Genomic DNA, 25,791 nt, shown 5'->3' with positions numbered 1-25,791 from the left:
AGCTGCCTTCAGCATCATTGGCGAGTTTTAAAATGCTGATGCAGGCCAGGCGCAGCGGCTCACGCCTGTAATCCCAGTACTTTGGGAGGCTGAGATGGGTGGATCACCTGAGGTCAGGAGTTTGAGACCAGCCTGGCCAATATGGTGAAACCCTGTCTCTACTAAAAATACAAAAATTAGCTGGGCATGGTGGCGCACGCCCGTAATCCCAGCTACTCGGAAGGTTGAGGTAGGAGAATCACTTGAACCTGGGAGGCAGAGGTTGCAGTGAGCCAAGATGGCATCACTGCACTCCAGCCTGGGCGACAGAGTGACAGACTCCATCTCAAAAATAAAAATAAGCTGGGCGCGGTGGCTCACACTTGTAATCCCAGCACTTTGGGAGGCTGAGGTGGGCGGATCACGAGGTCAGAAGATCAAGACCACGGTGAAACCCCGTCTCTACTAAAAATACAAAAAAAATTAGCCAGGCGTGGTGGCGGGCGCCTGTAGTCCCAGCTACTCGGAGAGGCTGAGGCAGGAGAATGGCGTGAACCCGGGAGGCGGAGCTTGCAGTGAGCCGAGATTGCGCCACTGCACTCCAGCCTGGGCGACACAGCGAGACTCCGTCTCAAAAAAAATAAATAAATAAATAAAATAAAAATAAAAAATAAATAATAAATAAAATGCTGACGCTGTCTGGGCATGGTGGCTCATGCCTACAATTCCAACACTTTAGGAGGCCAAAGCAGGAGGATTGCTTGAGCTCAGGAGTTTGAGGTCAGCCTGGGCAACATAGTGAGACCCCATCTCCACAAAAATTTTAAAAATTAGCTGGGCGTGGTGGCGTGCGCCTGTGGTTCTAGATACTCAGGAGGCTGAGGAAGGAGGATAGCTTAAACCCAGGAGGTCAAGGTTCCAGTGGGCTCTGATCACACCACTGCACTCCAGCCTGGGTGACGGAGCAAAACCCTGTCTCAAATAAACAAACACCCTACAGGAGGGAAGTGGCCTCAGGTTGGAAGCAGGCAAGCTGCTGGGCCTGTGATGGGACAAAAACCTATGACTCATCCATGCTTCCTCCTTTCAGGGCAGAGACCAGCAATGGCCGGACCTGCTGAGAGCAGCAGAGGGTGTTCTGGCCACTGCTGGGGCCACTCCATGTGGCCTGCTGACCACTGCCACCCCCTGGTGGTCTCTTATGAAAAAGCAACCTCACCCACCAGCGAGGTGGGGGTGAGGGGACAGGGATGCTCCTCCCGTCCCCCTTCCTCCCACCATTCACCTTTCTCTCTTGTCTTCCCAGCTTTCTTCACTCTCTTTCCCTCTCTTTTCCTTCTCCTCACTCTCCTCCCCTCTCTGCTTGTCTTATTGTTCTGCTCCATGATGGAAAGAGCTTTGCCCTTAGTTCACTGGGTTAAAACCTGGCTCTGGCATCTATGAGCTACGTGATCAATTGAGCCAATTACTAAATCTCTCTGAGTCGGTGTCTTCATCTGGAAATGGGGATAACTCTGGATGGTAAAATGACATAATCCACATAAAACATCTTGCACAGAGCCTGGCCCAATAGATGTTTATTGTTATTATTATTACTACTATCATGACTGGCACTAGACAGGGGCTCAACCATTGGTTGCGGTAGTTTGCTCTCTTTATTCTTCACCCCAGCTAACCCAGGCTATATATTAGACTCCAGTGGGTACTCTTAAAAAATATGCATGCGCCAGGTATGGTGGCTCACGCCTGTAATCCCAGCGCTTTGGGAGGTGGAGGTGCGAGCATCGCTTGAGGCCAGGAGTTTTAGACCAGCCTGAGTAACATGGTGAAATCCCATCTCTACAAAAAATAAAAAAATTAGCTTGGCACAGTGGCACACACCTATAGTCCCAGCTACTTGGGAGGCTGAGGTGGAAGGATCGCTGGAGCCCGGGAGATCGAGGCTGTAGTGAACCATGTTTGTGCACTCCAGCCTGGGCAACACAGTAAGACTCTGTCTCAGAAAAAAAAAAAAAAAAAAAAAAAGACCCCCTGCCTCCCCCATCTCAGACCAATTAAATCGGTGGTGGTACTTCAGTACAGGCATTGTTTTTTACATTTTTAAAATTAACTTACTATGTGTTTTTCACTGTACTCTTTAAAAGCTCCGCAGGAGATACAAATGAAAAACCACACTACGGTGACCACCAGTCCGGGGTTACCTGGGGCTTTCCCAGTTTTAGCCCTGGAAGTCTCATGGCCCAGGAGCCCCCTCCCTGCAAGGCAAACTGAGACACTTGGTTGTCCCCTTTCTAGAAAGGAATGGACCCATATTTTCTGAATCCCAGATCGGGACACGTGGCCTGGGCGCAGATGGCTGAATCAATTCTGTGAAAGCACCGCTTGGGGCAGTGGGTCACTGAGGCCAAAGGGTCAGTCTGTGGCAGGAGCTGGGTTCAGGGTGGGGAGAGGTGGGCAGGAGAGCGGCTAGCAGTGGCTCAGTCGGACAGGTCCCCGTCGTTGGGCCAGCTGGGGCTCCAGCCACTGGCTGCCCGCTCCATCGCCTTCACCCAGCGGCCCTTCAGCTCCTCCGTCTCAGCCTTGAAGGTGTACAGCTGGCCTGACTGCTGTAGCTGGAAGACCCGAGGGTCCCCCTGGGGCCCAACGGTCACCTGGTAGCCCAGCAGGGGGATGGAGGTGTGAGCCCTCATGTCCTGGAGGGAGGAGAGAGCAGTGGGCCACTGTCCCCTCTCAGTCCTACTGCCCCAGATAGCCATCATGAAGGCAACAGCCACGCATGCGCAGCTCACACCCCAAACCCCCATGGGTTAGGGGTGGGCTGGTGAAAGCCATCGAGGAAGAGGAGAGAAGAACTGGCTGCCTCTGAGGGCAAAGCAGTGGTGACCTAGAGTCAGGGCCCAATTCTGAAACCTACTAACCTTGAGATTCCAGGATACCACATCCTCTTTGGGCCTCAGTTTCCCTATCTGACATATGGAGCTAGCAATACTCACCCCTGACCCCCTTCACACACACGCTGTGGGAAGGCCAGGCCCTGATGGGGGGCGGGCAGGTGATGGCCTTACCTGAGGGGCAGCGTAGACATAGAGCACGAGGGGGTCATCCCGAGGGATCACACACCAGCCCCGGGGGCCGCTCTTGCCCCACTTGTCCCCAATGAGCTGCAGGAAGCTGCACATCAGGCTCTGGTCAGGCATGGCCGAGGACCCTTTCTAAAACCAGAAAGGGGGACTGTCAGGGAGCAGAGCAGCCGCAAGTGCCAGATGTTGGTCTGGGGGCTTGACAATCACTATCTCCAATCCTTACAGCAGTACTGAATGGAGGGGTCCTTGGTCCTTGAGGCTCAGAGAGGTCCCATCAAGTGTCTGTGGTCACACAGCTAGCCGGCCAGTGGCAGAGCTGTGGTCAAACCCCAGCCTGCCTGAACCTGTCGCATGTGTGCCCACAAGGGGCAGGTGCTGGGAGGGTGCCTGGAGTTGCTCCAGGAAACAGAATTGGGCCTTGAGAAGGGGCTGAGCATCTCCAGGAGCAGGCTGTGTTGCCTAGTGGTCGGCGGGTCCTGGGCCTGGAAGGATGGGGAGGATTGGAAAGGGGGCAGACGCCCATGGAGAAAGGCCAACTTTTTTTTTTTTCCAGACGGAGTTTCTCTCTTGTTGCTCAGGCTGGAGTGCAATGGTGCAATCTCGACCCATTGCATCATTGCAACCTCCACCTCCCGGGTTCAAGAGATTCTCCTGCCTCAGCCTCCCCAGTAGCTGAGATTACAGGCATGTGCCACCATGCCTGGCTGATTTTTTTTTTTTTTTTTTTTGTATTTTTAGTAGAGACAGGGCTTCACCATGTTGGCCAGGCTGGTCTCAAACTCCTGACCTCAGGTGATCCATCCACCTCGGCCTCCCAAAGTGCTGGGATTACAGGCATGAGCCATACCGCCTGGCCAAAAGAGGCCAACTTGAACCTGGGAGTAAATCTCAGCTGGCAAAGGCTGGGACCTTCTCCCACCTCCCAGGGACAGTGGGATGTCAACCTGGCCTTCATGAGGGAGGGGCAGTGGACGGTGGCACCGATGCTGGGCTGGCTGACATTGTATTTGTGGTGCCTGGCTGGGCACAGTTGTACCCCCACAGGGGAGCACCTGTGGTGGCAAGTGTGGCTCAGTGAGGCCCCCAGGACAACAGCAAGAACATCTGTGGCTGAGGTCAGAGAGCTGGCTTCTAACTTGCTGTATGATCTTGGGCAAGCCACTCCTCCAGCCCTGGGTCTCCACGGGATAAGACCGACTGGCCCTGGAGTCCCTTCCGGTTAGAATGGAGTCTCCAATCTGCCAACCTGGAGCCTCAGTGTCCCCATCTGTAAAATGGAATCAGTGACACCAGCTCTTGTCTCCCTGGGACTGTTGGGGCAGGACATGGGGACGTGAACAGGAGCTGTCCAGAGGGGCCGTACTATTGGATGGGGACATAGAGGAAGTGCAGAAGAATGTGGACTACAGCCTGCAGCCAAAGGGTGCCTCCATTTGGTGACAGGCTCTGCACTGCCTGGACTGTGGGGAGACGCCTGGTGTCTGCGGGCAGAGAGAGGAGGAGGGAGCGGGGGAGGGTGTGACCACGGCTGGCTTGTTCCTCAGCATTGGACAGTGTCAGCCCAGCGTGGTTGCCGGGCACACATTCCCTGAACAGAGATGGATGGTGAGCGCGGGGACAGTGGCCCTCACCTCCAGGATGCCCCGCCTCTTGTCCTCCTTGGCCTCGGGCAGCACGTTTCCGGTGAGGAACGTGTAGCAGTGGAGGCAGACTCGGTTGGGCCTGTTGTCGTCGTATTTCAGCTCGGCCCGGTAGTCGGAGCACCTGGCACACACCACCTGAGGAGGACACATAGGGGGAAGTGGGGCTGAGACCAGGCACCGGAGGGCTGGGCTCCTGCATTGGTGGGCAGGTGGGGGCATGAGAGCAACCAGGGACTGGGGGAGGAAAAGAAAGCCTCGAGGGAGGAATAGAGGCAGAGCGGGGACGCTCCCCGGTGCTGGTGAGGCCCAACTGCCTGGAGGCTGCGGTGCATGGGGGAGCTCAGGCTCGGGGCTCTTAGGCTGAGGGTTCAAGACCCGGCCCCCACCTCGAGGGCTGTAACTTCTCTCCCCTCGAGGTTCCCTCTGAGTGAGGGCAGCCGTGAACCCAAGGGGCTTGCCCCAGACAGGCCGCTGGCGTCTGATTCACTTTTCCCAGTGCTATCCTCTCTGCCATCTCACCTGACTCTCCCAAAGACCCCACCAGGCAAGCAGGGCCCAGCTTTTGTCCTCTCCTGACCCTGAGAGCCACACTGTTACCTGGCAGACAGGCCCTCCACAAACAGGGTGTGGCTTTCAAGTCCCACAATTTAGCTTTAAGATTCAGGCAGACTTTGTATTCTGCACCATCATGGAGTCAAGGGTGTTTTCATCTAAGAATGATAGGCTGGTTGTTTTTACATGGGTACTCTGTAGAGCGGGGCCCACTCTCAGCTCACCACGAAGACATCCCCGAAAGGCTGACATGGATCATGCCGGGAGACCAGGCAAAAGGGGCCTGGGAAGACTCAGAGAGGAACACTGGGTGCCGCAAGGCGTGGCTGAGAGAAAGACTTGGCATTAAGGGGAGCCCAGATGGGGGCGTGGAGATGGAGGGCAGGAGAAAGGGGCAGAGGGAGTGTAGTTCATCAGGCGGCACCAGCCCTCAGGGAGCTCCTCTGTGTGCCCAGCACAGAGTGTGGCCTGGCAGGGACCTGGAGAAGAAGGCCTGGCCCTGCCCCACCCTCACAAGGATTCCCGTCTGGCAGGCAGGGGAGACAGAAACTGGCACCCGAACCACCGAAAGGATGACTCACTGGCTCAGCAGGCACGAAGATCTGCACGGGCACGAGAAACCCACGGTCAGGGCACAGCCCCACACGGGGGCTTCGGCTACCTTAGGAGCATTTTATTTTTTTATTGAGAGATTTCAATGTTTAAATATAATTAGTAAATATTTTTTCCTCTACCAACATTTAATTTTGAAAAATTTCAAACCGACAAATTGAACGAATAATACAATGATACCACCCACTAGATTCACTAATTATTAACATTTGTGCCACATTTGCTCTCTGTCTCTCTCTATATGTATGTATTTTATTTTTTCTGAACCATTTGAGGATAAATTACAGTCATCATGACACCTCACCCTTAAATATGTAGCTGGTGTCTCCTAAGAACAAGGGCGTCCTTCTACCTATCCACGGTGGCATGGTCACACTCAGGAAATTTATTGATACAATAGTATTATTTTTAATTTTTGGGATGGAGTTTTGTTCTTGTTGCCCGGGCTGGAGTACAGTGGTGCGATCTGGGCTCACAGCAACCTCCACCTCCTGGGTTCAAGCGATTCTCCTGCCTCAGCCTCCCGAGTAGCTGGGATTACAGGTGTACACCACCACACCCGGCTAATTTTTGTATTTTTAGTAGAGACGGGGTTTCACCATGTTGGCCAGGCTGTTCTCAAACTCCTGGCCTCAGAGGATCCGCTCACCTCGGCCTCCCAAAGTGCTACAGGTGTACCAAGGATTACAGGTGTGAGCCACTGCAACCAGCCAATACAATATTACTGTCTAGATATGCTGCATCATCAAATTTCTCCCAATGTTCCCAAGAGCAACCTTGATAGCTTTATTTTACCCCAGAAAGAATCCAAGCAAGGATCATACATTTAATTTAGTTGTCAGAATATTTTCTATCTTAAGCTGGTAGGCAGCTACATGGGTGTTGTTATTCTTTGTGCCTCTTTGTATTTCACTATTTTACGTAATTTTTAAAGAACTACTTTCAGTCACAAGTGTGAATCAATTCAACTCTTATTTACAGATGTGAATCACCAGGAACAGTAGCCAATCCCCATATCCTTTCTATCTGGCTTTGGGATGTAACTCATCACTGACATCAGAAGGCAGGTGTGTTCCCAGGTCCTAGAAACTGACTCTGTCCTGATTTCAGTTGAACACATTTTGGGGACACCTCCCTGACTGGCCCCAACCTGTCCAGCTAGACTCCTCCAGTCCTCTGGAGGTCATCAAAGACTGAGGTTGCAAAGGGCTTCTCTGTTTGCAGAGTAAACAGAGGGGGTTGTGATGTCAACAGAGAACAGCTCAAGTACAGCAGGTGCTTAAAAAGCAAAGCAAGATCTGCCTCTGATAACTGGGCCTGGGTTGATAAGAGGAGGAACTGGAGTGGACACAGTTCCCTCCTCAGGAAGCTGGTAGCTCACCCGCACTGGATGTGCTGCCTGAGCTATGGAGGAGGGGGAAAGAAAAAGAGAAGGAGAGGGAAGGGAAAGAATGTTTTTGGTCGAATCCTCACTGCCACACTGGAGGTAGGTTTCGTGATCCCCATGGTGGAATCAAGGAAACTGAGGCCTGAACCAGTAGGCAGAGTTAGTAACAGAATCCATCAGGTGCCAGGGTGCTGAGGGCTTGCAGAGAAGAGAGGACAGTTAGCCGGAGCAGGTAGAGAAGAGAGGATGACAGGGGTGGGTGAGTGCATAGTGGGAATGGGCCCGGTGAGGTCCATGCCTCAGGTGGGGCAAGGCCTGAGGGGTACGGGGCTGGATGCCCCTCCCCTGGAACTGGGGACCATTTCCTAGCTCTGGGTCTCAGGGTCGTGGAAAATGATGATAAGGACGCAGGTAAATTCATAGGATCAGCTTCAGCGGTGCCTTCAGTAAGTAATTTAACCTCAATGGGTCTCATTTTCCCATCTAAAAAATGGGAAATAGCAGCCCCCTGAGGTGTGCTGTGAGAGCCAGATGAGGTAATAACACACGCACCTGGCTCAGAGCTAGTGCCCAACGCCACTGGGCTGCATTGGTTGAAGCCAGCAGATTTGGCCAGGATGGGGACAGCAGGACCTGAGCTGGGAGGGTAGAGGCCCAGGTAGGGCAGGTAGAGGCCTAAATGGGACAGGTAGAGGCCTGGGTGACACAGGTGGAAGCCAAGGTGGGACAGGTGGAGACAGATGGAGGCCGAGGTGGGACAGGTGGAGGCCTAGGTGGGACAGGTGGAAGCCGAGGTGGGACAGGTGGAGGCCTAGGTGGGACAGGTGGAGGCCTAGGTGGGACAGATGGAGGCTGAGGTGGGGCAGGTGGAGGCCTGGGTAGGAAAGGTGGAGGCCTGGGTGGGGCAGGTGGAGGCAGTAGTGCTGGCAGGAGTACTCACATAGCCGCAGGCCCGGCAGTGGTGGCGACGGCGCGTCAGAGCGTTGAAGGGTTCCTGGCAGCGCATACACATGGTCACCATCTTGTCCCGGACCCACTGCGGTGCTCGGAGGCCCAGCTCCTCAGACTGCAGCTGTGGGTTAAGGGGAGTTGGGCAGAAATGGGGCCTTGGTGACCCTCTTCCGCCCATCCTCCCAGGGCCTGGCGCCCTGTGCCCACCTGCTCTGGCAGGGATTCTGTGTGTTGGGCTTCCCTGGGGCTTCTACAGGAAGCTGACTGACCTGATGGAGACCTTATGATAGGTTAGTTACCATTATTCCTATTGTATAAGTGAGAAAACTGAGGCCCAGAGAGGTCAAATGACTCAGCAGTCACCCAGCAAGCCAGAGTTCAGCTCAAATCTGAACTCAAACCACAGATATCCTCCCCAGCCCCCACCCCACTCGCCTTCCATCTTCCCTGAGACTTTAGATTTCTCAGATACTCTCAAACCCAAAGTCCTACTGCCCCCTGCAGCTGGAGCTGCAGAGACGTGAAACCCTTCCCCAAGACAGCTGTGCAGACAGGCTCTCAAAGGAAGCTTTGCTAAAGGGGAATGCTCAGGTACTGAGTCAGGGGATGAGCTGGGAGGGCTTCCCCTGGTCCCTTCAGTCTCTCCTGGCAGATGACACTCCCTCTCGCTCCGAGCTGGTGTAGGCAGAACAGAGAGGGAACAAGCTCTGTTTGGGTTGGTGGCTCCAGCAAGGGATGAAAAAGGCTTCATTTACCTCCTGCTCCTGGGTGTCTCCCTCAGGCCCCTGGGCCGCAGCCTTGAAGGTTTCATTCCGCTTCTCGATTTGGTCAATGGCTGCTTGGAAGGCCTGGGGTGCAGGGAGGGGGAGGGTCAGGGCTTGAGGTGTGGAAGGGAGGGGTTGCTCCTCTGTCCATCCTTCCGTGCATGCAACAGACAGGGCTGAAAGCCCACTGGGTACCAGGCGCTGGATTCTACACACACGCGGGCTGCCTTATCGAAGGAGAAACTACCAGCCCCAGGTTACAGTTGTAAAAACTGAGGCTCAGAGAGGGTAAGTGACTGGCCCTGGACTGCCCAGCTAGGCAATGAGAAGCAGCAAGATAGGAACCCAGATCGGTCTCCAAACCCACAGAGCAGCTCCTGAGGAAGAGCAGGGAGCAGCTGAGCACACGCAAGTGTGGGAGCGTGCACACACACACACGCACGCACACACACAGACACACAAACACATACACACACAAAGACACATACACACAAGCACGTACATACACATGCATACACGCAAACACACACACACAAACACATGCACACACATGCATGCACACAAACACACATACACACACATACATGTACACACGCACACACATGCATGCACACAAACACACAGACACAGACATGCACACACAGATGCACACACATGCATACACACATGCACACACACACACACACACGCATACACATACCACTCCCTCCCCTTCAGCCCAAATAGGCTAGGGAGAATCCCAGGAGCTTCATCAAGATAGCCCATTACCGCGAAAGAAAAAAAAAAAAAAAGAAAGAAAGAAAGGAAAAAGACTCCCGGAAGCCTCGGAGCGTTCCCATACCTGCATCCAGGAAATCATTTCCTCCTGCGACCTGCTCGGAAAGTGAACACAGGTGTTGAGGAGATCAGCTCCTCCCAGTTTTCCCGCCTGGCCCTGGGCCACCACCCCAGCTCCTTTACCGGGCTTGCAGCTCCAGGGTGCGCTGCTTCCCAGACACCAGGAAGGAGTGGGGGAACTCAGCATCCATCAGCTCCCGCACCTGCCAAGAGGAGGGAGGCAACCAGTTCAGACTCGTCATAGCCTGGGCCCCAGGCACAGCATTGCGGAGGGGAGGGACGTGGATTGTGCCCAAGGGACAATTCAAATTCGAGAGACAGGGATGCAGAGCTTGTTCGCCACCTCTCTAATCCTGTTGAGCCAAGCAAATGCCCCTGCAACTGGGCCTCGCTCCAAGCAAATGGACCTACGGCTCCTGGAATTTTAGCAGCAGCTAAGGTGACCCAGTGTGACGTGGAGATGACAATTTTTGACAATGCATTCAACGAAAAAGGAAATTAGATTTCAAAACTGGATGAGTATATGAGGTTCATTATACCATTTTCTTGGCTTTAAAATTTTCATAATAAAACATAAAAGAAAATACCCTTGGCCGGGTGCAGTGGCTCACGCCTATAATCCCAGCATTTTGGGAGGTCAAGGCGGGTGGATCACTAGAGGCCAGGAGTTTGAGAACAGCCTGGGCAATATGGTGAAACCCATCTCTTCTAAAAATACAAAAAGTAGCTGGACATGGTGGTACATGCCTGTCATCCCAACTACTCGGGAGGCTGAGGCACAATAATCTCCTGAACCTAGGAGGTGGAGCTTGCAGTGAGCTGAGATTGTGCCACTGCACTCCAGCCTGGGTGACAGAAGGAGACCCTGTCTCAAAAAAAAAAAAAAAAAAAAAAAAGAAGAAGAAGAAGAAAATAATCTTCACAGCAATCTTGGGAAGCAGATACTATCATCCTCATTTAGGATATGAGGAAATGGATGCTCAGAGAGGGCAAGAGAGCTGCCTGAGGTCACACAGCACCTAAGGGGCAAAAGAAGGATTCCACCCCAGGTTTTCAGCCCCCAAGGGTAAGATGGAAGAACATCTATTTCCATCCTACCCCCAGAGTCCTGTAAGCACACTTCCTTCAGACAGTGTGGAGAGAGATTTGCAAAGAGATCCTAAGACACAGGCTGAGAGCACAAGAGCCTCTGTGTGGGGGAACTTTGCTGCCATTAAATTCCTTGAACACTTGAGCTCCTCTGCTGCTTCCCACGTGGTAGTCAGGCCTTTGCACACTTCCAGGGCAGCTCACCATAACCCAGACAGCACTGAGTACAAGCACATCTTTCTTCAGGTTAGGCCTAGTCTGTAGCCTCACTCCCCAGTCTTTGCCTTAGAGGGGGCTGATGTGATTTGGATTCGATGCCCTTGGCAATGGGGAGGCGGTCATGTGGAAAGAGGTATTTGAGAAAGAGCCAAATACCTCTTTGTGTGCAAAGGATGACAGGCTGGATCTGGGCCAAATGGGACAAACCTGTAGCCCAAAGGCCAGTTAGGAAGCAACATCATAAATGGTCCTGGCCTGCCCAGGTGCACTGGAGAGACAGAAGAAGTTTCTAATTGTGTCAGGGAGAGGGGAAAGGGAAAAGAAGGGAGAAATCCAAGGTTTGCAGTCCAGAAGCAGGAAGAAATATCATGCTTTTGACAGAAAAAAGGGAACTGGGGGCTCCTGACCTGAGGGTCCAGGCTGCCCCTGGGATGTTCATACAGAGGCTTTCAGCTCCCCAGCAGGTTTCAAGAAGAGTTTCCAGAACTCCGCTAAGCCGAGCCTCAACCACTTTCCCCAGGGCTGGGTCAATTCAGTCCCCTGCTAGACCATACAGTACCTTTGTAGTAATTAGAAAAGGACAGCCTTCCTCAAAACACTTTACTGACATCTGTTGGCAAACTGGCATAATACCTAGATATTGTTGGAACAAGACATTTGACTGCCATCTGCCGGACAATTCTCACTATAAATATACCATCTATGATATTGTATCATAGTCTGCTGATCTGCAGTTGGCTGCAGAAGACGTCCTCTTAGATGAGGTATCCTTGTGCAGTTTACAACCTGCACAACTGTACGTGGAGCCCCTAGGTATATGTGTCCACACCCCTTCCTTCTTCCCAGGCTGGCCCTGTGTGAGATGGCAAAATACTAAGACCAAGTCAGACCTTGGAGAGAATCAGCTGCTGTTAACTAGGCCTCCCTGACACCTAGGAAGGAGGAGGCCAGGGAGTCATAGGCCAATAGGAACCATCATGATGGTCAAAGGCAAGATTTGCCTCCAAATCTCAGACTCAGAAAATGGTTCCTGCACAGAAGTAGGGTGAGTGGACAGCTCTGCACTTGCCAAGCCCGTGCCTTCCAGGAGAGGGCGCTGTGCGGCTGCTGGAGTATCAGACCTGCTATAGCCGAGACTAGCGGACTCCAGAAACCCAGCACACACAGGGCCCGTGAGCTCTCAGCACACACCCAAAGCATCTGATGCTCTCAGGCTCGGCTCTCTGTTTTCTCTCTATGACTCTGTTTTGGTTTCTATATTTCTTAGCCTTCCTATTTGTCAATCTCTATTTTCCTATGCCTGGGTCTCTGACAGTACTTTGGCAGGGCTACCCGTCTCCATTTCTCTGTCTGTAGCTCTCTATAAACCTGCCTTTCTCAGCCTCACTCACCAAGGACTCCAGACATACAAGCCTGCACACACCCTGGTCTATGTGACATTCTGGCCCCTTCAGGATGGAAAGATAGATGCCAGGGTCGGGGGTGCACTCTTTTTTTTTTTAATTTTATTATTATTATACTTTAAGTTTTAGGGTGCACTCTTAAAAGACTTCAGTCAGCTCAGGTGTGGGGGTGAGCTGTGAACCCATGTTCCCTCATCAGCCTTCATCATTCCCAGGCTGCACCCCACCCCCAGGCCCTGGATTGCTCCAGATGCCAGGCAACCCCAGTCAGGAGCAGGGGCGGGGCTCTTTTGCTGGGGGCTCTGGAGGGCAGAGCATTCTGGTTCAACTCCTGCCTGCACCTCCCTTCTGGAGCTGAAGGGGGTAGGGGTGATGGTGAATAGGAGAGTGACAAGATGGGCCAGACCAGACCTCTGCTTCTTCCCGTCCCAGCCCTCAGGACACACCAGGACTCAGGAGCCAGCAGAGAGGGGCGGTCAGGAAGCTTCTCTGGCTGTGTCCTCCATGATGCCAGAAATTCCACCATAGGCTTGAACCCTCTGGATTGAAGCCTTAATAGGCGACAGCAGAGCGTGGTGGTTAGATGCAGAAGCGTCAGCCTTCGCTACACCTGTATCTAAATCCTGGCTTGGTCACTCAAACTAGCATTTGCGATATGACCTTCAAGCAAGTTACTTAAGATAGAAAGGTTTTCTAGGGCCTTGGTTTTCTCATGTTTAAAAATGGGATTAACTACAGATACATTCACACACAGACAGGCTGTACCAGGCTATTCACTGCAGCCTCATTTGCAGCTGCTGACAACTGAAAACGGTTTAAGTGTCTCTCAGCAGAAGACTGGTTGAAGAAATTCCGGTGCATCCGCACAGTGGGACGCAATGCAGCTGGGCAGAAGGATGAGGAAGCTCTCAAGTACAGGGACACCTCAGTCTCCAGCATTTGCAGTTAGTTAAAAAAAAAAAGCAAAGTGCGAAAAATGTGTAGAGTATACCACTGCTTCTGGTATAAATGAGGAAACAATCCTATTATATATTATTTGTTTGCTAGGCGAAGACCACCTCTGGAAGGCCTCACAAGAAGCAAGGGTTGCCTTCAGGAAGGGGAACTAGGGGATAGAGTGGGGAGGAGACTTTCATTGTATATATTTTTTATATTGTTTAACTTTAGAATGTATATAATCTGTATTTTTTAAGTACTAAAATTAAAATATTTTTAAAAGATAAAAAACAGGCTGGGTGTGGTGGCTCACGCCTGTCATCCCAGCACTTTAGGAGGCCAAGGCAGGTGGATCACTTGAGGTCAGGAGTTTGAGACCAGCCTGGGCAACATGGCGAAACCCCATCTCTCCTACCAAAAATACAAAAATTGGCCGGGCATGGGGGCCCGTGCCTGTAGTCCCAGCTACTTGGAAGGCTGAGGCAGGAGAATCACTCGAACCCAGGAGGTGGAGGTTGCAGTGAGCCGAGATTGTGCCATTGCACTCCAGCCTGGGCAACAGAGTGAGACTCCGTCTCAAAAAAAAAAAAAAAAATCCAGAAGATTCTAACAGCCGCTGCATCATGGGGCTGTTAGGAGGATCTGATGGCTCCCCCCATGGGGACACCCAGTCAGTGGGCTCCGTGATGGACTGCTGGCCCTGCTCATTTGCCGTAATCTCTGGATGAGGTAGATGGGGACACACACAAGCCAGCCACTGAGCTGACACTGGAGACCCTTCCTACTCAAAACGTGGTCTGTGTTCCCACAGTATCAGCATACACTGCCCAGGGCATGTCTCATTTCATTTAATTCTCACAGTCCTGCAGGTGGGGTCAGTTGTCAGCCCATCTTAACTGGGAGCTGGTCAGAAATGCAGGATCTCAGGCACCCCCCACCCAGACCTCCTGATTCAGAACCTGCATTTTCACGAGATGCCCAGAGGATTCGCGCACACATGAAAGTTTTTGAAGCAGTGGTATAAACAGTAGGGAAAGCAGAGAAAGGCCAAGCTGGCTCATGCACTGCCGCAAAGGGAGGGCCAGACCTGTGGGAAGCTGGGAAGGACAGGGCAGGAGGGCTAGGAGCCCAGAGGGGAGAGCCCCACACTCTTCCATCTCCACGTTTGCCCAGGCCCTGCAAGGGTTTGGTTCTCTGATTGAGAACACGGTGGGCCCCTCCTCTTACTCCCGGTACTCAGTCCCACCCTTGAGGTGGAGCCCAGTGGTGTTTAGGGGGCCTCTTACCTTCATCCCGGCCACATCGATGCGGGTCCTCACCTGGAACTGGGCACTCACCTGGATCACCCTGGGCACACAGTAGAGCAGCATGTTGTTGAACTGCAGGAGACACAGGCGTGAGTGGCCCATGGCAGAGGCAGGGAGGACGGCTAGGTGGGGTTTCCCTGAGGGTGGGCTGAGCATGGGCTGAGCACCACTGGACCCCTCCCCTTTGAACACACTCTGGCCAGCCCGCTCAGAGGACATCACAGGTGATGATGTAGGTGATGAGGAAGGGGCTGTCAAGCTCCCAGTTCCCCTAGGATGGTTACTGAAGGGTCACCCTACAAGGGACCATAGCAGACCTCAGAAACCTACAAGGCCTTTCTCAACAGGGGCTCAGGATGACAGGGGTTTACAAGAGGTTATAGCTCTGTCCCCCAGACCTCCAGGCAGGACCACCTTTCCAGATCTCAGGAGATCCCCCAGCTTCTTCCGTGCAAACCCAGGGCAGTTCTTCCTAGTAGCTAACCTTACTCCATCCTGCTGTGTACTCTCTAGAGCACAGATTAATACCACAGGCTTTGGAGCCAGACTGGGTTCAAATTCTGACTCTGTTGCTTCCTAGGACATGTCTGGGAAACCTGTGGGTTGGAAATCTCTGAGGCTTGGAGGCAGCAGGTGACCTGTCCAAAGTCATCTGGGTGCCAAAGCAGAAAAAGACAGAGAAGTGGTCTCTTCCCTGTCCCCCTGCAGTGCCAGGTAGAGGCCAGGCAGCATGACTCGGGCCAGAGTGGCCCATGGACTTCCCTCCCCAGTGTGGAGAGGAGCTCCCAGCACCCTCCTACCAAGAAAAGGTAGCGCTCCATGGGGTCGTTGCGGCGGAAGGAGATCTTGAGGACCGGGCCCTCACGGAGCAGGGTGTTAGAGGGGTCTACTATGTCGTCCTCGAGGCCCAGGCGCTGGTACACCTCCCACAGGTCCTGCAGCCGCTCCTAGGGGGTGCATCCTCAGCCAAGTCTGGGCAGGGCTCACCTGCTTCTGGAAGGCTTGCCTTGTGGGGATGGGGACTGGGGTGTGAGAGCGAGGGCAGCAGCGGGATAGGTGTCATGGGTGGGACCAGGCTGAGACCTGCAGGGAGGGGGACAGGGCTCCAGGAGAGGGCGGGCTGCTTACCATCTCAGTGATGGCTGCATTGGAGTGCTGGGCAGCTGAGAAGATCATATCCAGGGCTTCTGAAAGGGGCAGGGCCAGAGTTTATTCCCTGAGAATCTGGGGCTGGTGGCTGGGGCAGGAGGTCCTTGAAGTTCAACAAAGGGCCCTCAGGACCTGCCATGACAGCCCCCCAGGAGCAGCCCTGCCTGTGCAGCCCAGCCATGGGGTGTCTGAATGGCAGGAGCCCCCCAGGGCTGAAAGACTGGAAGCCACTGAACGTTAGCCATTAGGTGTTTGGCTTTGGTGACTCTCACTGCTCCCCAAAACAAGCCAGACCTAGAGGGTATAACGGAAGGAGCATGGGCTTCGGCATCATATAGGCATGGGTTCCAATCCCAGTTCTGCTACTTTCTGGCTGTGTGACCTTGAGCGAGTCACTAAACCTCTCTGGGCCTTAGTGTCCTCATCTGTGAAAAATGGCTAATGGTATGGATAATGTCTATGAAGTGCCAGTGGTTGACGTTGATGACTGATGGTCGTCAAAACCATTTTAGCAGGAGCTCAATAAGTATATGGGAATGGCTTAGGCCTCCCCAGCCCCCTGGGGCCCCTGGGGTGTCCTCACTCTGGGCATCGGCCCGGTCTGGGGCCTGGGCTGGCAGCTTCTGGACGTACTCCTTGAGCAGCAGCTCGTAGCGTGGAATTCTCTGCACTGGTTCCAGCATGTGGTGCTGCAGGGTCAGGCTGCCCGAAGCCTCGCTGCCCTTGGGGAGGGATGGGGGAGCAACACGGACAGGGTGAGAGAAGGGAGGTGGGTCAGGCTGCCCCTGAGGGCAAGAGGAGTAGGCAGGGGCCTATGGAAGCAGCTGAGCCTGAGAGATGCCCTAAATCACTCAAGGCAACCAGAGCCACTGCACGCTGGGAGTGGCAATGCTGACTCCAGCCCTCCCCCAGCCTCACCTGGATGCGAGTGAGAACCTCCTGGAAGAGTGGAGACTTGTCGGTCCAGGTGGCCAGCAGCTCAGCCGCTCGCTCAAAGTTCTTGACATACTCACTGTACATCTTCAGGAAGGGGGCCAGCTTCTGGATCACGTCACCGATGCGGGGGTTAGCTGTCCTGCAGGAGGGGCACAGGGATTGCCCTCAGCCTAGAGACCTCCTCTCGACTCTAGGTAGGGCCAGGTGAGGCCAGGCTCTCTGAATCCCCCAAAGCAACCTTTCCACGGCAATTCTGGGTGTGGGCGGGGCACAGGGGTGTCATCCTCACATGCGCCCCTCTACTCCTTAGACTGTGAGCCTCCTGAGGCCAAAGGCTATTCTGGTCCCAGGTTGGCCTCATCCACAAGGCCCAGCACAGTGTTGGGCCCACAGCAGGTGTTCAGTAACTGCTCAATGCTTCATTATGTAACAATAACGAGGGCCACCTGCCAAGCACTACCCAGGCCAGGATGCATGTCTCATTCCATGTAATTCTCACAACCCTGCAGGTGGGGGCGGCCACTAGCCCATCTTAGAGGGGAGGAAGTGGAGGCTCAGAGGGGTAAGAACTACTCCAGGATTGGCCAGCCACAGTGGCTTACACCTGTGCTCACAGCACTCTGCGAGGCCTGAGGCAGGCAGATAGGTTGAGCCCAGGAGTTCAAGACCAGCCTGAGCAGCATGGTGAAACCTCATTCCATGCCCCTCACACTGAAAAAAAAAAAAAAATATATATATATATGTATATATATATGTGTATATATGTATATATGTGTATATATGTATATATGTGTATATATATGTGTATATATGTATATATGTGTATATATGTATATATGTGTATATATGTATATATGTGTATATATGTGTATATATGTATATATGTGTATATATGTGTGTATATATGTATATGTGTGTATATATGTATATATGTGTATATATGTATATATGTGTATATATATGTATATATGTGTATATATGTATATATGTATATATGTGTATATATGTGTATATGTGTATATGTGTGTGTATATATGTATATATGTGTGTATATATGTATATATGTGTGTATATATGTATATATGTGTATATATGTATATATGTGTATATATATGTATATATGTGTATATATGTGTATATATGTGTGTATATATGTATATGTGTGTATATATGTATATGTGTGTATATATGTATATATGTATATATATGTGTATATATGTATATATATATGTGTGTATACACACACACACACACACACACACACAGAACTTTTCCAGGATCATTCCATGGTAGGGCCTGCTAGAGTAGAGCAGCAAGGAGCCATGGCCTGGGAGTGAGGCTTCCTGAGTCCGACTCCCGGGATGCACAAATCATGCTAGCTGTGTTCCCAGGTAAGTCAATTAGCCTCTTTGTACCCTAATTTTCTCATTGAAAAAAACTGGAATGATGGCAGGCGATCTCGTAGGGTTATTCTTTTCTTTTCTTTTTTTTTTTGTTTTTTTAAGTCAGGGTCTCTCTGTGTCACCCAGGCTGGAGTGCAGTGGCACAATCATGGCTCACTACAGCCTCGACTTTCCGGGCTCCAGCAATCCTCCAGCCTCAGCCTCCCGAGTAGCTGGGACTACAGGTGCCTGCTACCAGGCCCGGCTAAGTTTTGTATTTTTGGTAGAGATGGGGTTTTACCATGTTGCTCAGAGTGGTCTCAAACTCTTAAGCTCAAGTGATCCACCCGCCTTGGCCTCCCAAAGTGCTGGGATTACAGGCGTGAGCCACCGAACCTGGCTATTATTTTCTTTAAAAAAAAAAAACAAAAACCAGTTTATTATAAATGTTTTAAGCAATCAATACATCACTAGGTTTAACAATTACTAACATTGTTCTTTGCCAAAGATCTTAAAGGACATCCTAGACTTCGTGGCAAACTATATAAGGCGAGTAACTTCACTGCCAAATGCTTTAGTGGCCATCTCTGAAAACAAGAGGGTTTCTTGCATAACCATGATGCCGTCATCACACAGCAGGCTGATGTGAAGATTGAGTGAGTTAATAGATCGAAAGCCCAAGGCCAGGCGTGTAGGAAGCCCTCAGTTGGCACTGGCTATTTTCACTGTCCCATAGTCACTTGGTCACTTGGCTTGGCCAGGGCCTGATCCACCCCTTTCCCCAGGAAGCAGTCTGCACACACACAGCCTCTCAGAGCTGATTCACCCAAGCCCCTCACTGTGCGGACAGACAGCCCCGGGGAGGCAGGGCCACACAACAAGGGCCTGGGCCCAGGAGGCTGAACCTAGCGCCCTGGGGGCTCCCCACCTCCACCTGGCCAGGGCTGTGTGGTCTGAGGCCTCAGGGGCTCTTGGTGGACCTCACCAGTCGTCCAGGCGCCGCTGCAGCTCTGGGAGGAAGAACTGAGAATGGAACTGATAGATGGAGGAGATGTTGGAGAAGATGACCCTGACCACATCCTCCGGGAAGGCCTTGCTGCTGTGGGCCGTCCTCAGCAGCTCCTGGAAAAACACCTGTAGCCGCCACCACTGGTCACTCACTGCAGTGACAGGGAGCCACCCACACATCAGCCCGGGGGAACTAGGGTCCCACCCAGCCTACTGCACGCTTCCACCCTCCTGATCTCCCAGCATCCTCACAGCAACCCCGGGAAGAGAAGGCAGGGGAGGTTGTGTTCTGGCCACTTTACAGATGAGCAAGGCAAAGCCTAGAGAGCTGATGAATGCCATAAACAGGCCCAACTTGTGGAGGTCTTGGACTTCATCAGACTAGAGCTCCCTGCGACGATGAATAACCCTCTAGCCTTAGGGCTCCTTAAAAACTATGAAAGATAAGATCGTTGTGAGGTTGTGGGCATTGAGATGACAGATGAGGATACTGTGCAGGCCCACAAGGACCAGCTGGTGTGTTCTCTGCTATACGGGGGCCAGCCTGGGCACCACGGGCAGAATGGGGAGTGCTGCTAATAAGACCTCCTGATTCTACCCCAACCCCAGCCGTTGAGGTTAAAGGGCTAAGGCTTCCTGGAGTCAAAGCCAGGGGTTCTGACTCAGCTCTGGTGAGCAGGGTGGGAAGGCTGAGAAGGGCTGGGGTGAGGAGACCCAGGGCTGGGGCTCTGGAGGAGGGCGTCCTGGCCACTGGCCTGGTCCAGCAGGTGGAGGCGTGCCACATAGGCCTGCTCCGTCTCCAGCAGCTCCCGGACGATCTTCTTCTCTTGCTCCTGCGGAGGATTGGAGGGGAGAGAAGGAGAAAAAGGGGACAGACAGCTTTGGTCTCCTCTGATGGGGACCTCGGTTCAGTCTCCAAAGTTGCCGCAGTGAAGCATACCTCCCAGGATTCATGCCCTCCCACAGTGCATCTGGTCCGGCCCTGGGATGGCTTTCACAGAATGCAGCTGAGTAAGGCTGTGCCAGTTCTTGGCCTTAGCCTTAAGAGGCCCGGAAGCTTCCACCTGTGCTGTCTTGGGAGCTGTGAACCACTACATCAAGGGGTCTGGCAGCTCTGATAGGGAGACCTCATGGACAGGCCACGTGGAGAGGAGAAGCTTGGAGAATACACAGAGAAAAAGCCCAGCCCTGCCAGCATCCCAGCTGAGCCCAGTCTCCCTGCCCAGGTGCCAGACTTGCGAGCTGAGCTGTCTTGGGCATTCTAGCCCCAGCCATCCTCTGACTGCAGCTACTTGACAGATCCTGTTAGGAACTAAACTGTGTCCGCCAACCAAATTCCTGTGTTGAAGCCCTAACCCCCAATGTAAGTGTATTTGGAGATGAGGCCTTGGAGGAGGTAATTGAAGTTAAATGTGATGACAAGAGTAGGGCACTAAACTGGTAAGATTAATGTCAGAAGACGAAGACACGCCAGGGATGACAAAGAAATGGCCATGTAAGGACACACTGAAAAAGTGGCTGTCTTCAAGCCAAGAACAGAGACCTCCGCAGAAACCAAACCTGCTGGCACCTTGAACTTGGCCTTCCAGCCTCCAGCACTGTGAGAAAATAAATGTCTGGTGTTGAAGTCTGGGGCATTTTGTTACGGCAGCCCAAGCAGAATCACACAGACCCCCGAGTGAGGCCAGTAGAAAAACCACCCAGCAGCAACCCAGTCAACTCACAAAATGTGAGAAACAATAAACAGTTACGTTCAACCCCTACTTTTTTTTTTTTTGAGATGGAGTCTCGCTGTGTCACCCAGGCTAGAGAGGAGTGGCGCGATCTTGGCTCACTGCAACCTCCTCCTCCTGGATTCAAGTGATTCTCCTGTCTCAGCCTCCTGAGTAGCTAGGATTACAGGCGCCCACCACCATGCCCGACTAATTTTTGTGTTTGTAGTTGAGACAGTGTTTCCCTATGTTGGCCAGGCTGGTCTTGAACTCCTGACCTCAGGTGATCTGCCCACCTCGGCCTCCCAAAGTGCTGGGATTACAGGTGTGTACAGCCCGGCCAGCTGCTACATTTTTGACAGGTTTGTTCAGCAGCGATTGAAAACCAGGACACATTATTATAACCACTATCCCCATTTTACAAATGAGGAAACTGGCACAAAGAGACTCAAGTGACTTGCCCAAGGACACACAGTTAGTAAGCAGACGTGCTGGGATGTGACTCCAGGGAATTTGGGTGCACGGTATCTGCATGCCAACCCTTGAACTCTGCAGATGAGAGAACTGCAAGCCACAGAAGAGATCAGACTGGGCTTTAGTCTAAGGGCAGGACAGTTCACACTCAGACCTCTGCTTCTAGGTTGAGATTGTTGTCTCCTCCAGTGGGTAAGAAGAGTATCAAGTTCACAAGAAGGCGACTGTTCCAAGCTGTGTGGCCTTGAATAAGTTCCTTAAAACTGTCTGTGTTTCAACTTCCTTGTCCAAAAAACTCCTACACAAGGGACTCGCGAAGTAATCCAGCACGGTGCATAGCAGGCAGTTAGTGAATCAAAGGCCATTAAGCATGGGGAAATCTAACTCCCAGCTGACCTCTGATCACAGAATACCCCCACCTGGGGAACTGCTGGCTCTGGCTAGGGAAGAACGCATAGAGGGGAGGTCAGGGAGAGCTCCCCACCCCAGCACCCCACACCTCTACCCCAGCCCTCAGGCACCTGCGTCCCCAATCCTGAGAGGGTCACAGGCTGGCAAGATTTCCTCCAGGCTCCGCTGGACAGCTTGTTCTTCAGGGAGTTCAGGTACCTCCTGCTGACTGTCCTGGGCTCAGACCCCACGGCCTCCCCGACATTCGTCTTCTCCCATGGTCCTGGGGACTCGGGAGGGCTGCACTCAGGGCGGTGATGCGCGTCCTCTAGCCTGTGGCCTCTGGGTGCTGCTTCTGGGGTCCTGAGGAGAAGAGACAGACCTGAGGGCTTCCTCCCTGGAGAACAGGGAAAACAGCAGCAAGTCCCTGGTGTGGATTTGGGTTGCCTGGTGCAAATCCCCAGTGCAGGGGCCCCTGGGTGCCTGGCTTTCTTTGGAAACATGCTAAGTAAGACTTTCAGTTCTCCCCCAACACATTCTTGGAGGGAACTCAGTCAGGGTGGACTGTATTTTATTTTCTGGGGAACTACATACTTCCTTATTTAAAATGAAGCTACAGTGTCCAGGAATCCTTTCTGTGTATAGGGGTTTTTAAGTGGTACCCCCTGGATTATCCTCACCTTTGGACCTCACCTCTGTTTTCAGTTTCCACATCAGTAACCTATACATCAAGGGAAGGTAGGAGCCACAGAACAGTATAAAGTGAGAGCAGGCCTGCAAAAGCTGGGGCTTCTCAATGGGATCAATACCCTCCACATGTCCAGAAGCAGAGACAGCCAGCCCAGCAGCAGATTCTCTGTTCTCCCAGGGATGGGCCTTCGTAGGACACCTTTATTACCCTGTGTACTGGGTTCTGCAAGCCAGTCAAATTCCTTAGATAACAGGGCCCACCCTTGCTGAATATACCCAGCTTTGCCCTCGGTGTGGAAGGGCTCGTGATGACAGCATAGGGCAGGCATCCTTATGAGAAAGACAGGCCAGGAAACGGAAGGCCAAACAAATACGAAATCTCCAAAACTCCACGAGAAAGCTTTTCATTACCCATATTTTGCAGTCAAGGAGACTGAGGTCTCGACAGGATAAATAACATGCGGCTCGGAAGTGGCAGAGGTGGGATTCAAATCAGGTGACTGCTTCCTGAGCCTTCACCCTAACCTGCCCCTCCCCATTTGAGTAAAGGAGAAACAGGTCCGCAGAGTCAAAGTGACTTGCCCCAAGTGACACATTTGGGTTTGTGGCAGCGAAAGCATTGGGACCTAGTGCGGTGTGGCTACTCCCAGGCTCTCCCACCCCTCCCTGGCACTCCAGTCCCTGGTTTCTCAGCCCACGGATCTGCAGCTCATGGGCGTAGCTGGTTCTTACGCTTTCTGTTCTACATTTGGTTTCAGGTTCTGCATTTCTGTTCTAGTGCCCCTGGCCAGCTTCTGTTTCCTCTTTACCCCTCAGTTTCAGATCAGCTGAGGTGCTGGAGACCTCATAAGGAAGCCCAGGCCAAGGCAGTCGGCATGGGTCCTCTCACGCAGTAAGGAGTGGCTCTTGACGCCTGCTGGGACCTAACTCCCGTCTAAGGGCTGCCCGCTCCTGCCAGGGGTGTCGCCTGGGTAGAGCACAGCATGCTGAGGGGCTCCACCCAGGTGTGCCTAGTCCATGTCAAGCATGTTGAGTGAGGTGGTGCCATCCACCCACACCCAAGGGGGTGGTGGGCCAGGAAGGCGGCACCCAAGAGCTGTCTTTGGTGCTGAACAGGACGAGCTTGGCAAAGACCCTGGGAGAGGCAGGGGAGAATCAGCCAGCTCAGGAAGTTGAAGACTTCTAGGTCTACATCTATGCCATCTCCACCCTGAAGCCTACAGGAAACGTTGCCTGCCATGAGTGCCCTCAATACAGCATCCGGGCCATTCCTAGGACATCTACTGCCTATGACCTTGCATCCTGGGTATCGGATGAGCTCAGCATCCAAATACAGAAACCTTCTTCATCCTCTACAGTTCCCGTAGGATGCTGTGCTGTGCTGCCCACCTCCCTCCTTCAGGAGTGAGGCCTCCCCACACCATCCCCACCAGCTGCTGGTAGTACTGGGGGCTGACGGGTAATTTATTGGCTGAGTCCCTCTCTGGGAATCACTCTCTGGAAGAGAGAGCTGCCTCACCCAGAGTCTCTTGTCCAGTCCACATGGAGATACAAATACCCAGCCCTCTTCCTCAGCTGGAACAACCAAGAGGCATCCCAGCTCCAGAGCTCCCTGGGACAGGCTGAGGCGTCTGTGGCAGGCGCACTGCAGTTCAGCATCTCCCCCTGCCCAGCCCTGCTTCCCTCATGCCCACAGCTGTTGTTCGTAAAAGCTCTCCCTGATAAACCACCTGAGGCAAACCTCATTCTGAGTCTATTTCCAGAAAACCCTAACTGGGACAGCCCCTAACACAGTCCTGAGCTTAAGAAATGCCTGCAGAATGGATTGATGCCACACATAACACACAACACACACATACACACACGTACACACGCACACACACAAACACACATGCTCCCAGGGCTACCAATGACTCCACGCATCTGGCCCAGCCTTTTCCCTCCAGACAGACGACCCAGCATTGCCCCAGATACTTAACTTAAAGCACTTGGCATCCTCACCCCTCTGTGTCTCCATTTCCTCATCTATAAGATGGGAACAGAAACAGAATCTACCCCTGTTAGGCTGTTCAATGATAAAATTAAGTAAGTAAGGAAATGAACTTAGAGTAGGGAGTACCCCACCAGTAGGCTGCCCATACATCTTGGTTTGCCTCATATGGTCCCAGCTTTACCTGTAATGCTTCCCCCCCAACCACCACATTTTATTTGGCATTTACTTTCAGTTTCAATTGTGTGCTGAGTGATAAATTATATGGTTATCCTAATCATAGAGAGTGAATGCTTGGTGAGTATCAGCTACTTTTTCTGCGAGGTGCTGGCAGGCACTGGGTGGGGTCCTGTGCCCACACACAGGCTTCAATCTGCCCATGCCTGCTCGTAACCACACCCATCTGGACTCTCCCAACACATACTGGCACTCTCACCCCTGCCTGGCTCCTGGTGTCCCAACGACACTCTCCCATGCTCCAAGGAATCCGTGACCGAGGAACGCGGGGCTGCCCCTGCAGGAGGAGGGTCCAGGGCAGAGCCCAGGGAGAGAGCTGCCAGAAAGGCTGGAGGGTGGCTGCCAGCCCACCATGGTGACCCTCCCACCCCAGCTGCCCATACCTGCTATTCTCAAACACAGTGACCAGGTTGGACACAGATGCCAGCTTCTCCTCACTTGCCCCCTTCATCCTGCCAGTTTCCAAGGTGGATCTCAGCTACCCTCGAAGCAGAGAGACAGGACTCCAGCCAGCACGCTCAGCCGCCCTGGCCTGGGACAGATAGGCTAAATCACCCATGAATCTGTTCTGATCTTTCTTGAGGGCTCAGCAGGTCTGCTCTTGGCTTCAGAGTGAAGAAAGAGGAAGTGGTCCCAGAGCCACAGCCCTGCAGGGGAAAGGCCAGCGCTCCTGCAGTGGGAGGAGCCTGCCCGGGCCCCACCTCTCCCTCAGGGGGGCTGACCTTTCACACCTGTAGACCCCCATTCCAGAAGCCACCTAAGAGGTGGCAACAGGGCCCAGAGGTAGCTTCTGGAGCCCAGTCTGGGCTGGTACAGTGGTTTGCACCTGTAATTCCAGTGCTTTGGAAGGCCGAAGCAGGAGGATTGCTTGAGCCCAGGAGTTCAAGCCCAACCTGGGCAACATAGTGAGACACTGTCTCTTAAAAAAAAAAAAAAAAAGGCCACCTGGAGCCAGACCCTTGGCTGGTTTCTTGGCCTAGTGGTTCCAGCCAACCACACTTTCTCCTTCAGAAGGTCCAGTGGCTTTTACTTGGTCTCTTTCTCAGCACCTTCTTTTCTGC

The 25,791-nt window shown here is 52.8% G+C and overlaps 1 protein-coding gene across 2 annotated transcripts; it reads right to left on the bottom strand.

Moving 5' to 3' along the window:
* Nucleotides 1-1,529: 1,529 nt before the first annotated feature.
* FGD2 (FYVE, RhoGEF and PH domain containing 2) lies at nucleotides 1,530-25,365 on the bottom strand. 2 transcript variants are annotated; one of them, XM_055264575.2, is made up of 16 exons: nucleotides 25,114-25,365; nucleotides 21,945-22,176; nucleotides 19,993-20,070; nucleotides 19,215-19,363; nucleotides 16,830-16,986; nucleotides 16,495-16,633; nucleotides 15,891-15,949; nucleotides 15,563-15,709; nucleotides 14,742-14,834; nucleotides 9,932-10,011; nucleotides 9,813-9,843; nucleotides 8,963-9,055; nucleotides 8,197-8,328; nucleotides 4,694-4,840; nucleotides 3,045-3,191; nucleotides 1,530-2,672 (listed from the first exon to the last, which is right to left on the bottom strand). In XM_055264575.2, the coding sequence occupies exons 1-16, from the start codon at nucleotides 25,179-25,181 to the stop codon at nucleotides 2,457-2,459; spliced, it is 1,968 nt and encodes a 655-aa protein (XP_055120550.1). In that variant the 5' UTR covers nucleotides 25,182-25,365; the 3' UTR covers nucleotides 1,530-2,456. The 2 variants fall into 2 exon arrangements, with proteins under 2 accessions (XP_055120550.1, XP_063488372.1); XM_063632302.1 differs by having other exon boundaries at nucleotides 15,891-15,946; nucleotides 25,114-25,336.
* Nucleotides 25,366-25,791: the final 426 nt, after the last annotated feature.

This window comes from Symphalangus syndactylus, chromosome 23 (genome assembly GCF_028878055.3).
Source record: "Symphalangus syndactylus isolate Jambi chromosome 23, NHGRI_mSymSyn1-v2.1_pri, whole genome shotgun sequence".
NCBI classification, from domain to species: Eukaryota; Metazoa; Chordata; class Mammalia; order Primates; family Hylobatidae; genus Symphalangus; species Symphalangus syndactylus.
Note: the sequence above shows the minus strand (reverse complement) of the source record. Positions and strands in the feature narration are given on the sequence as shown.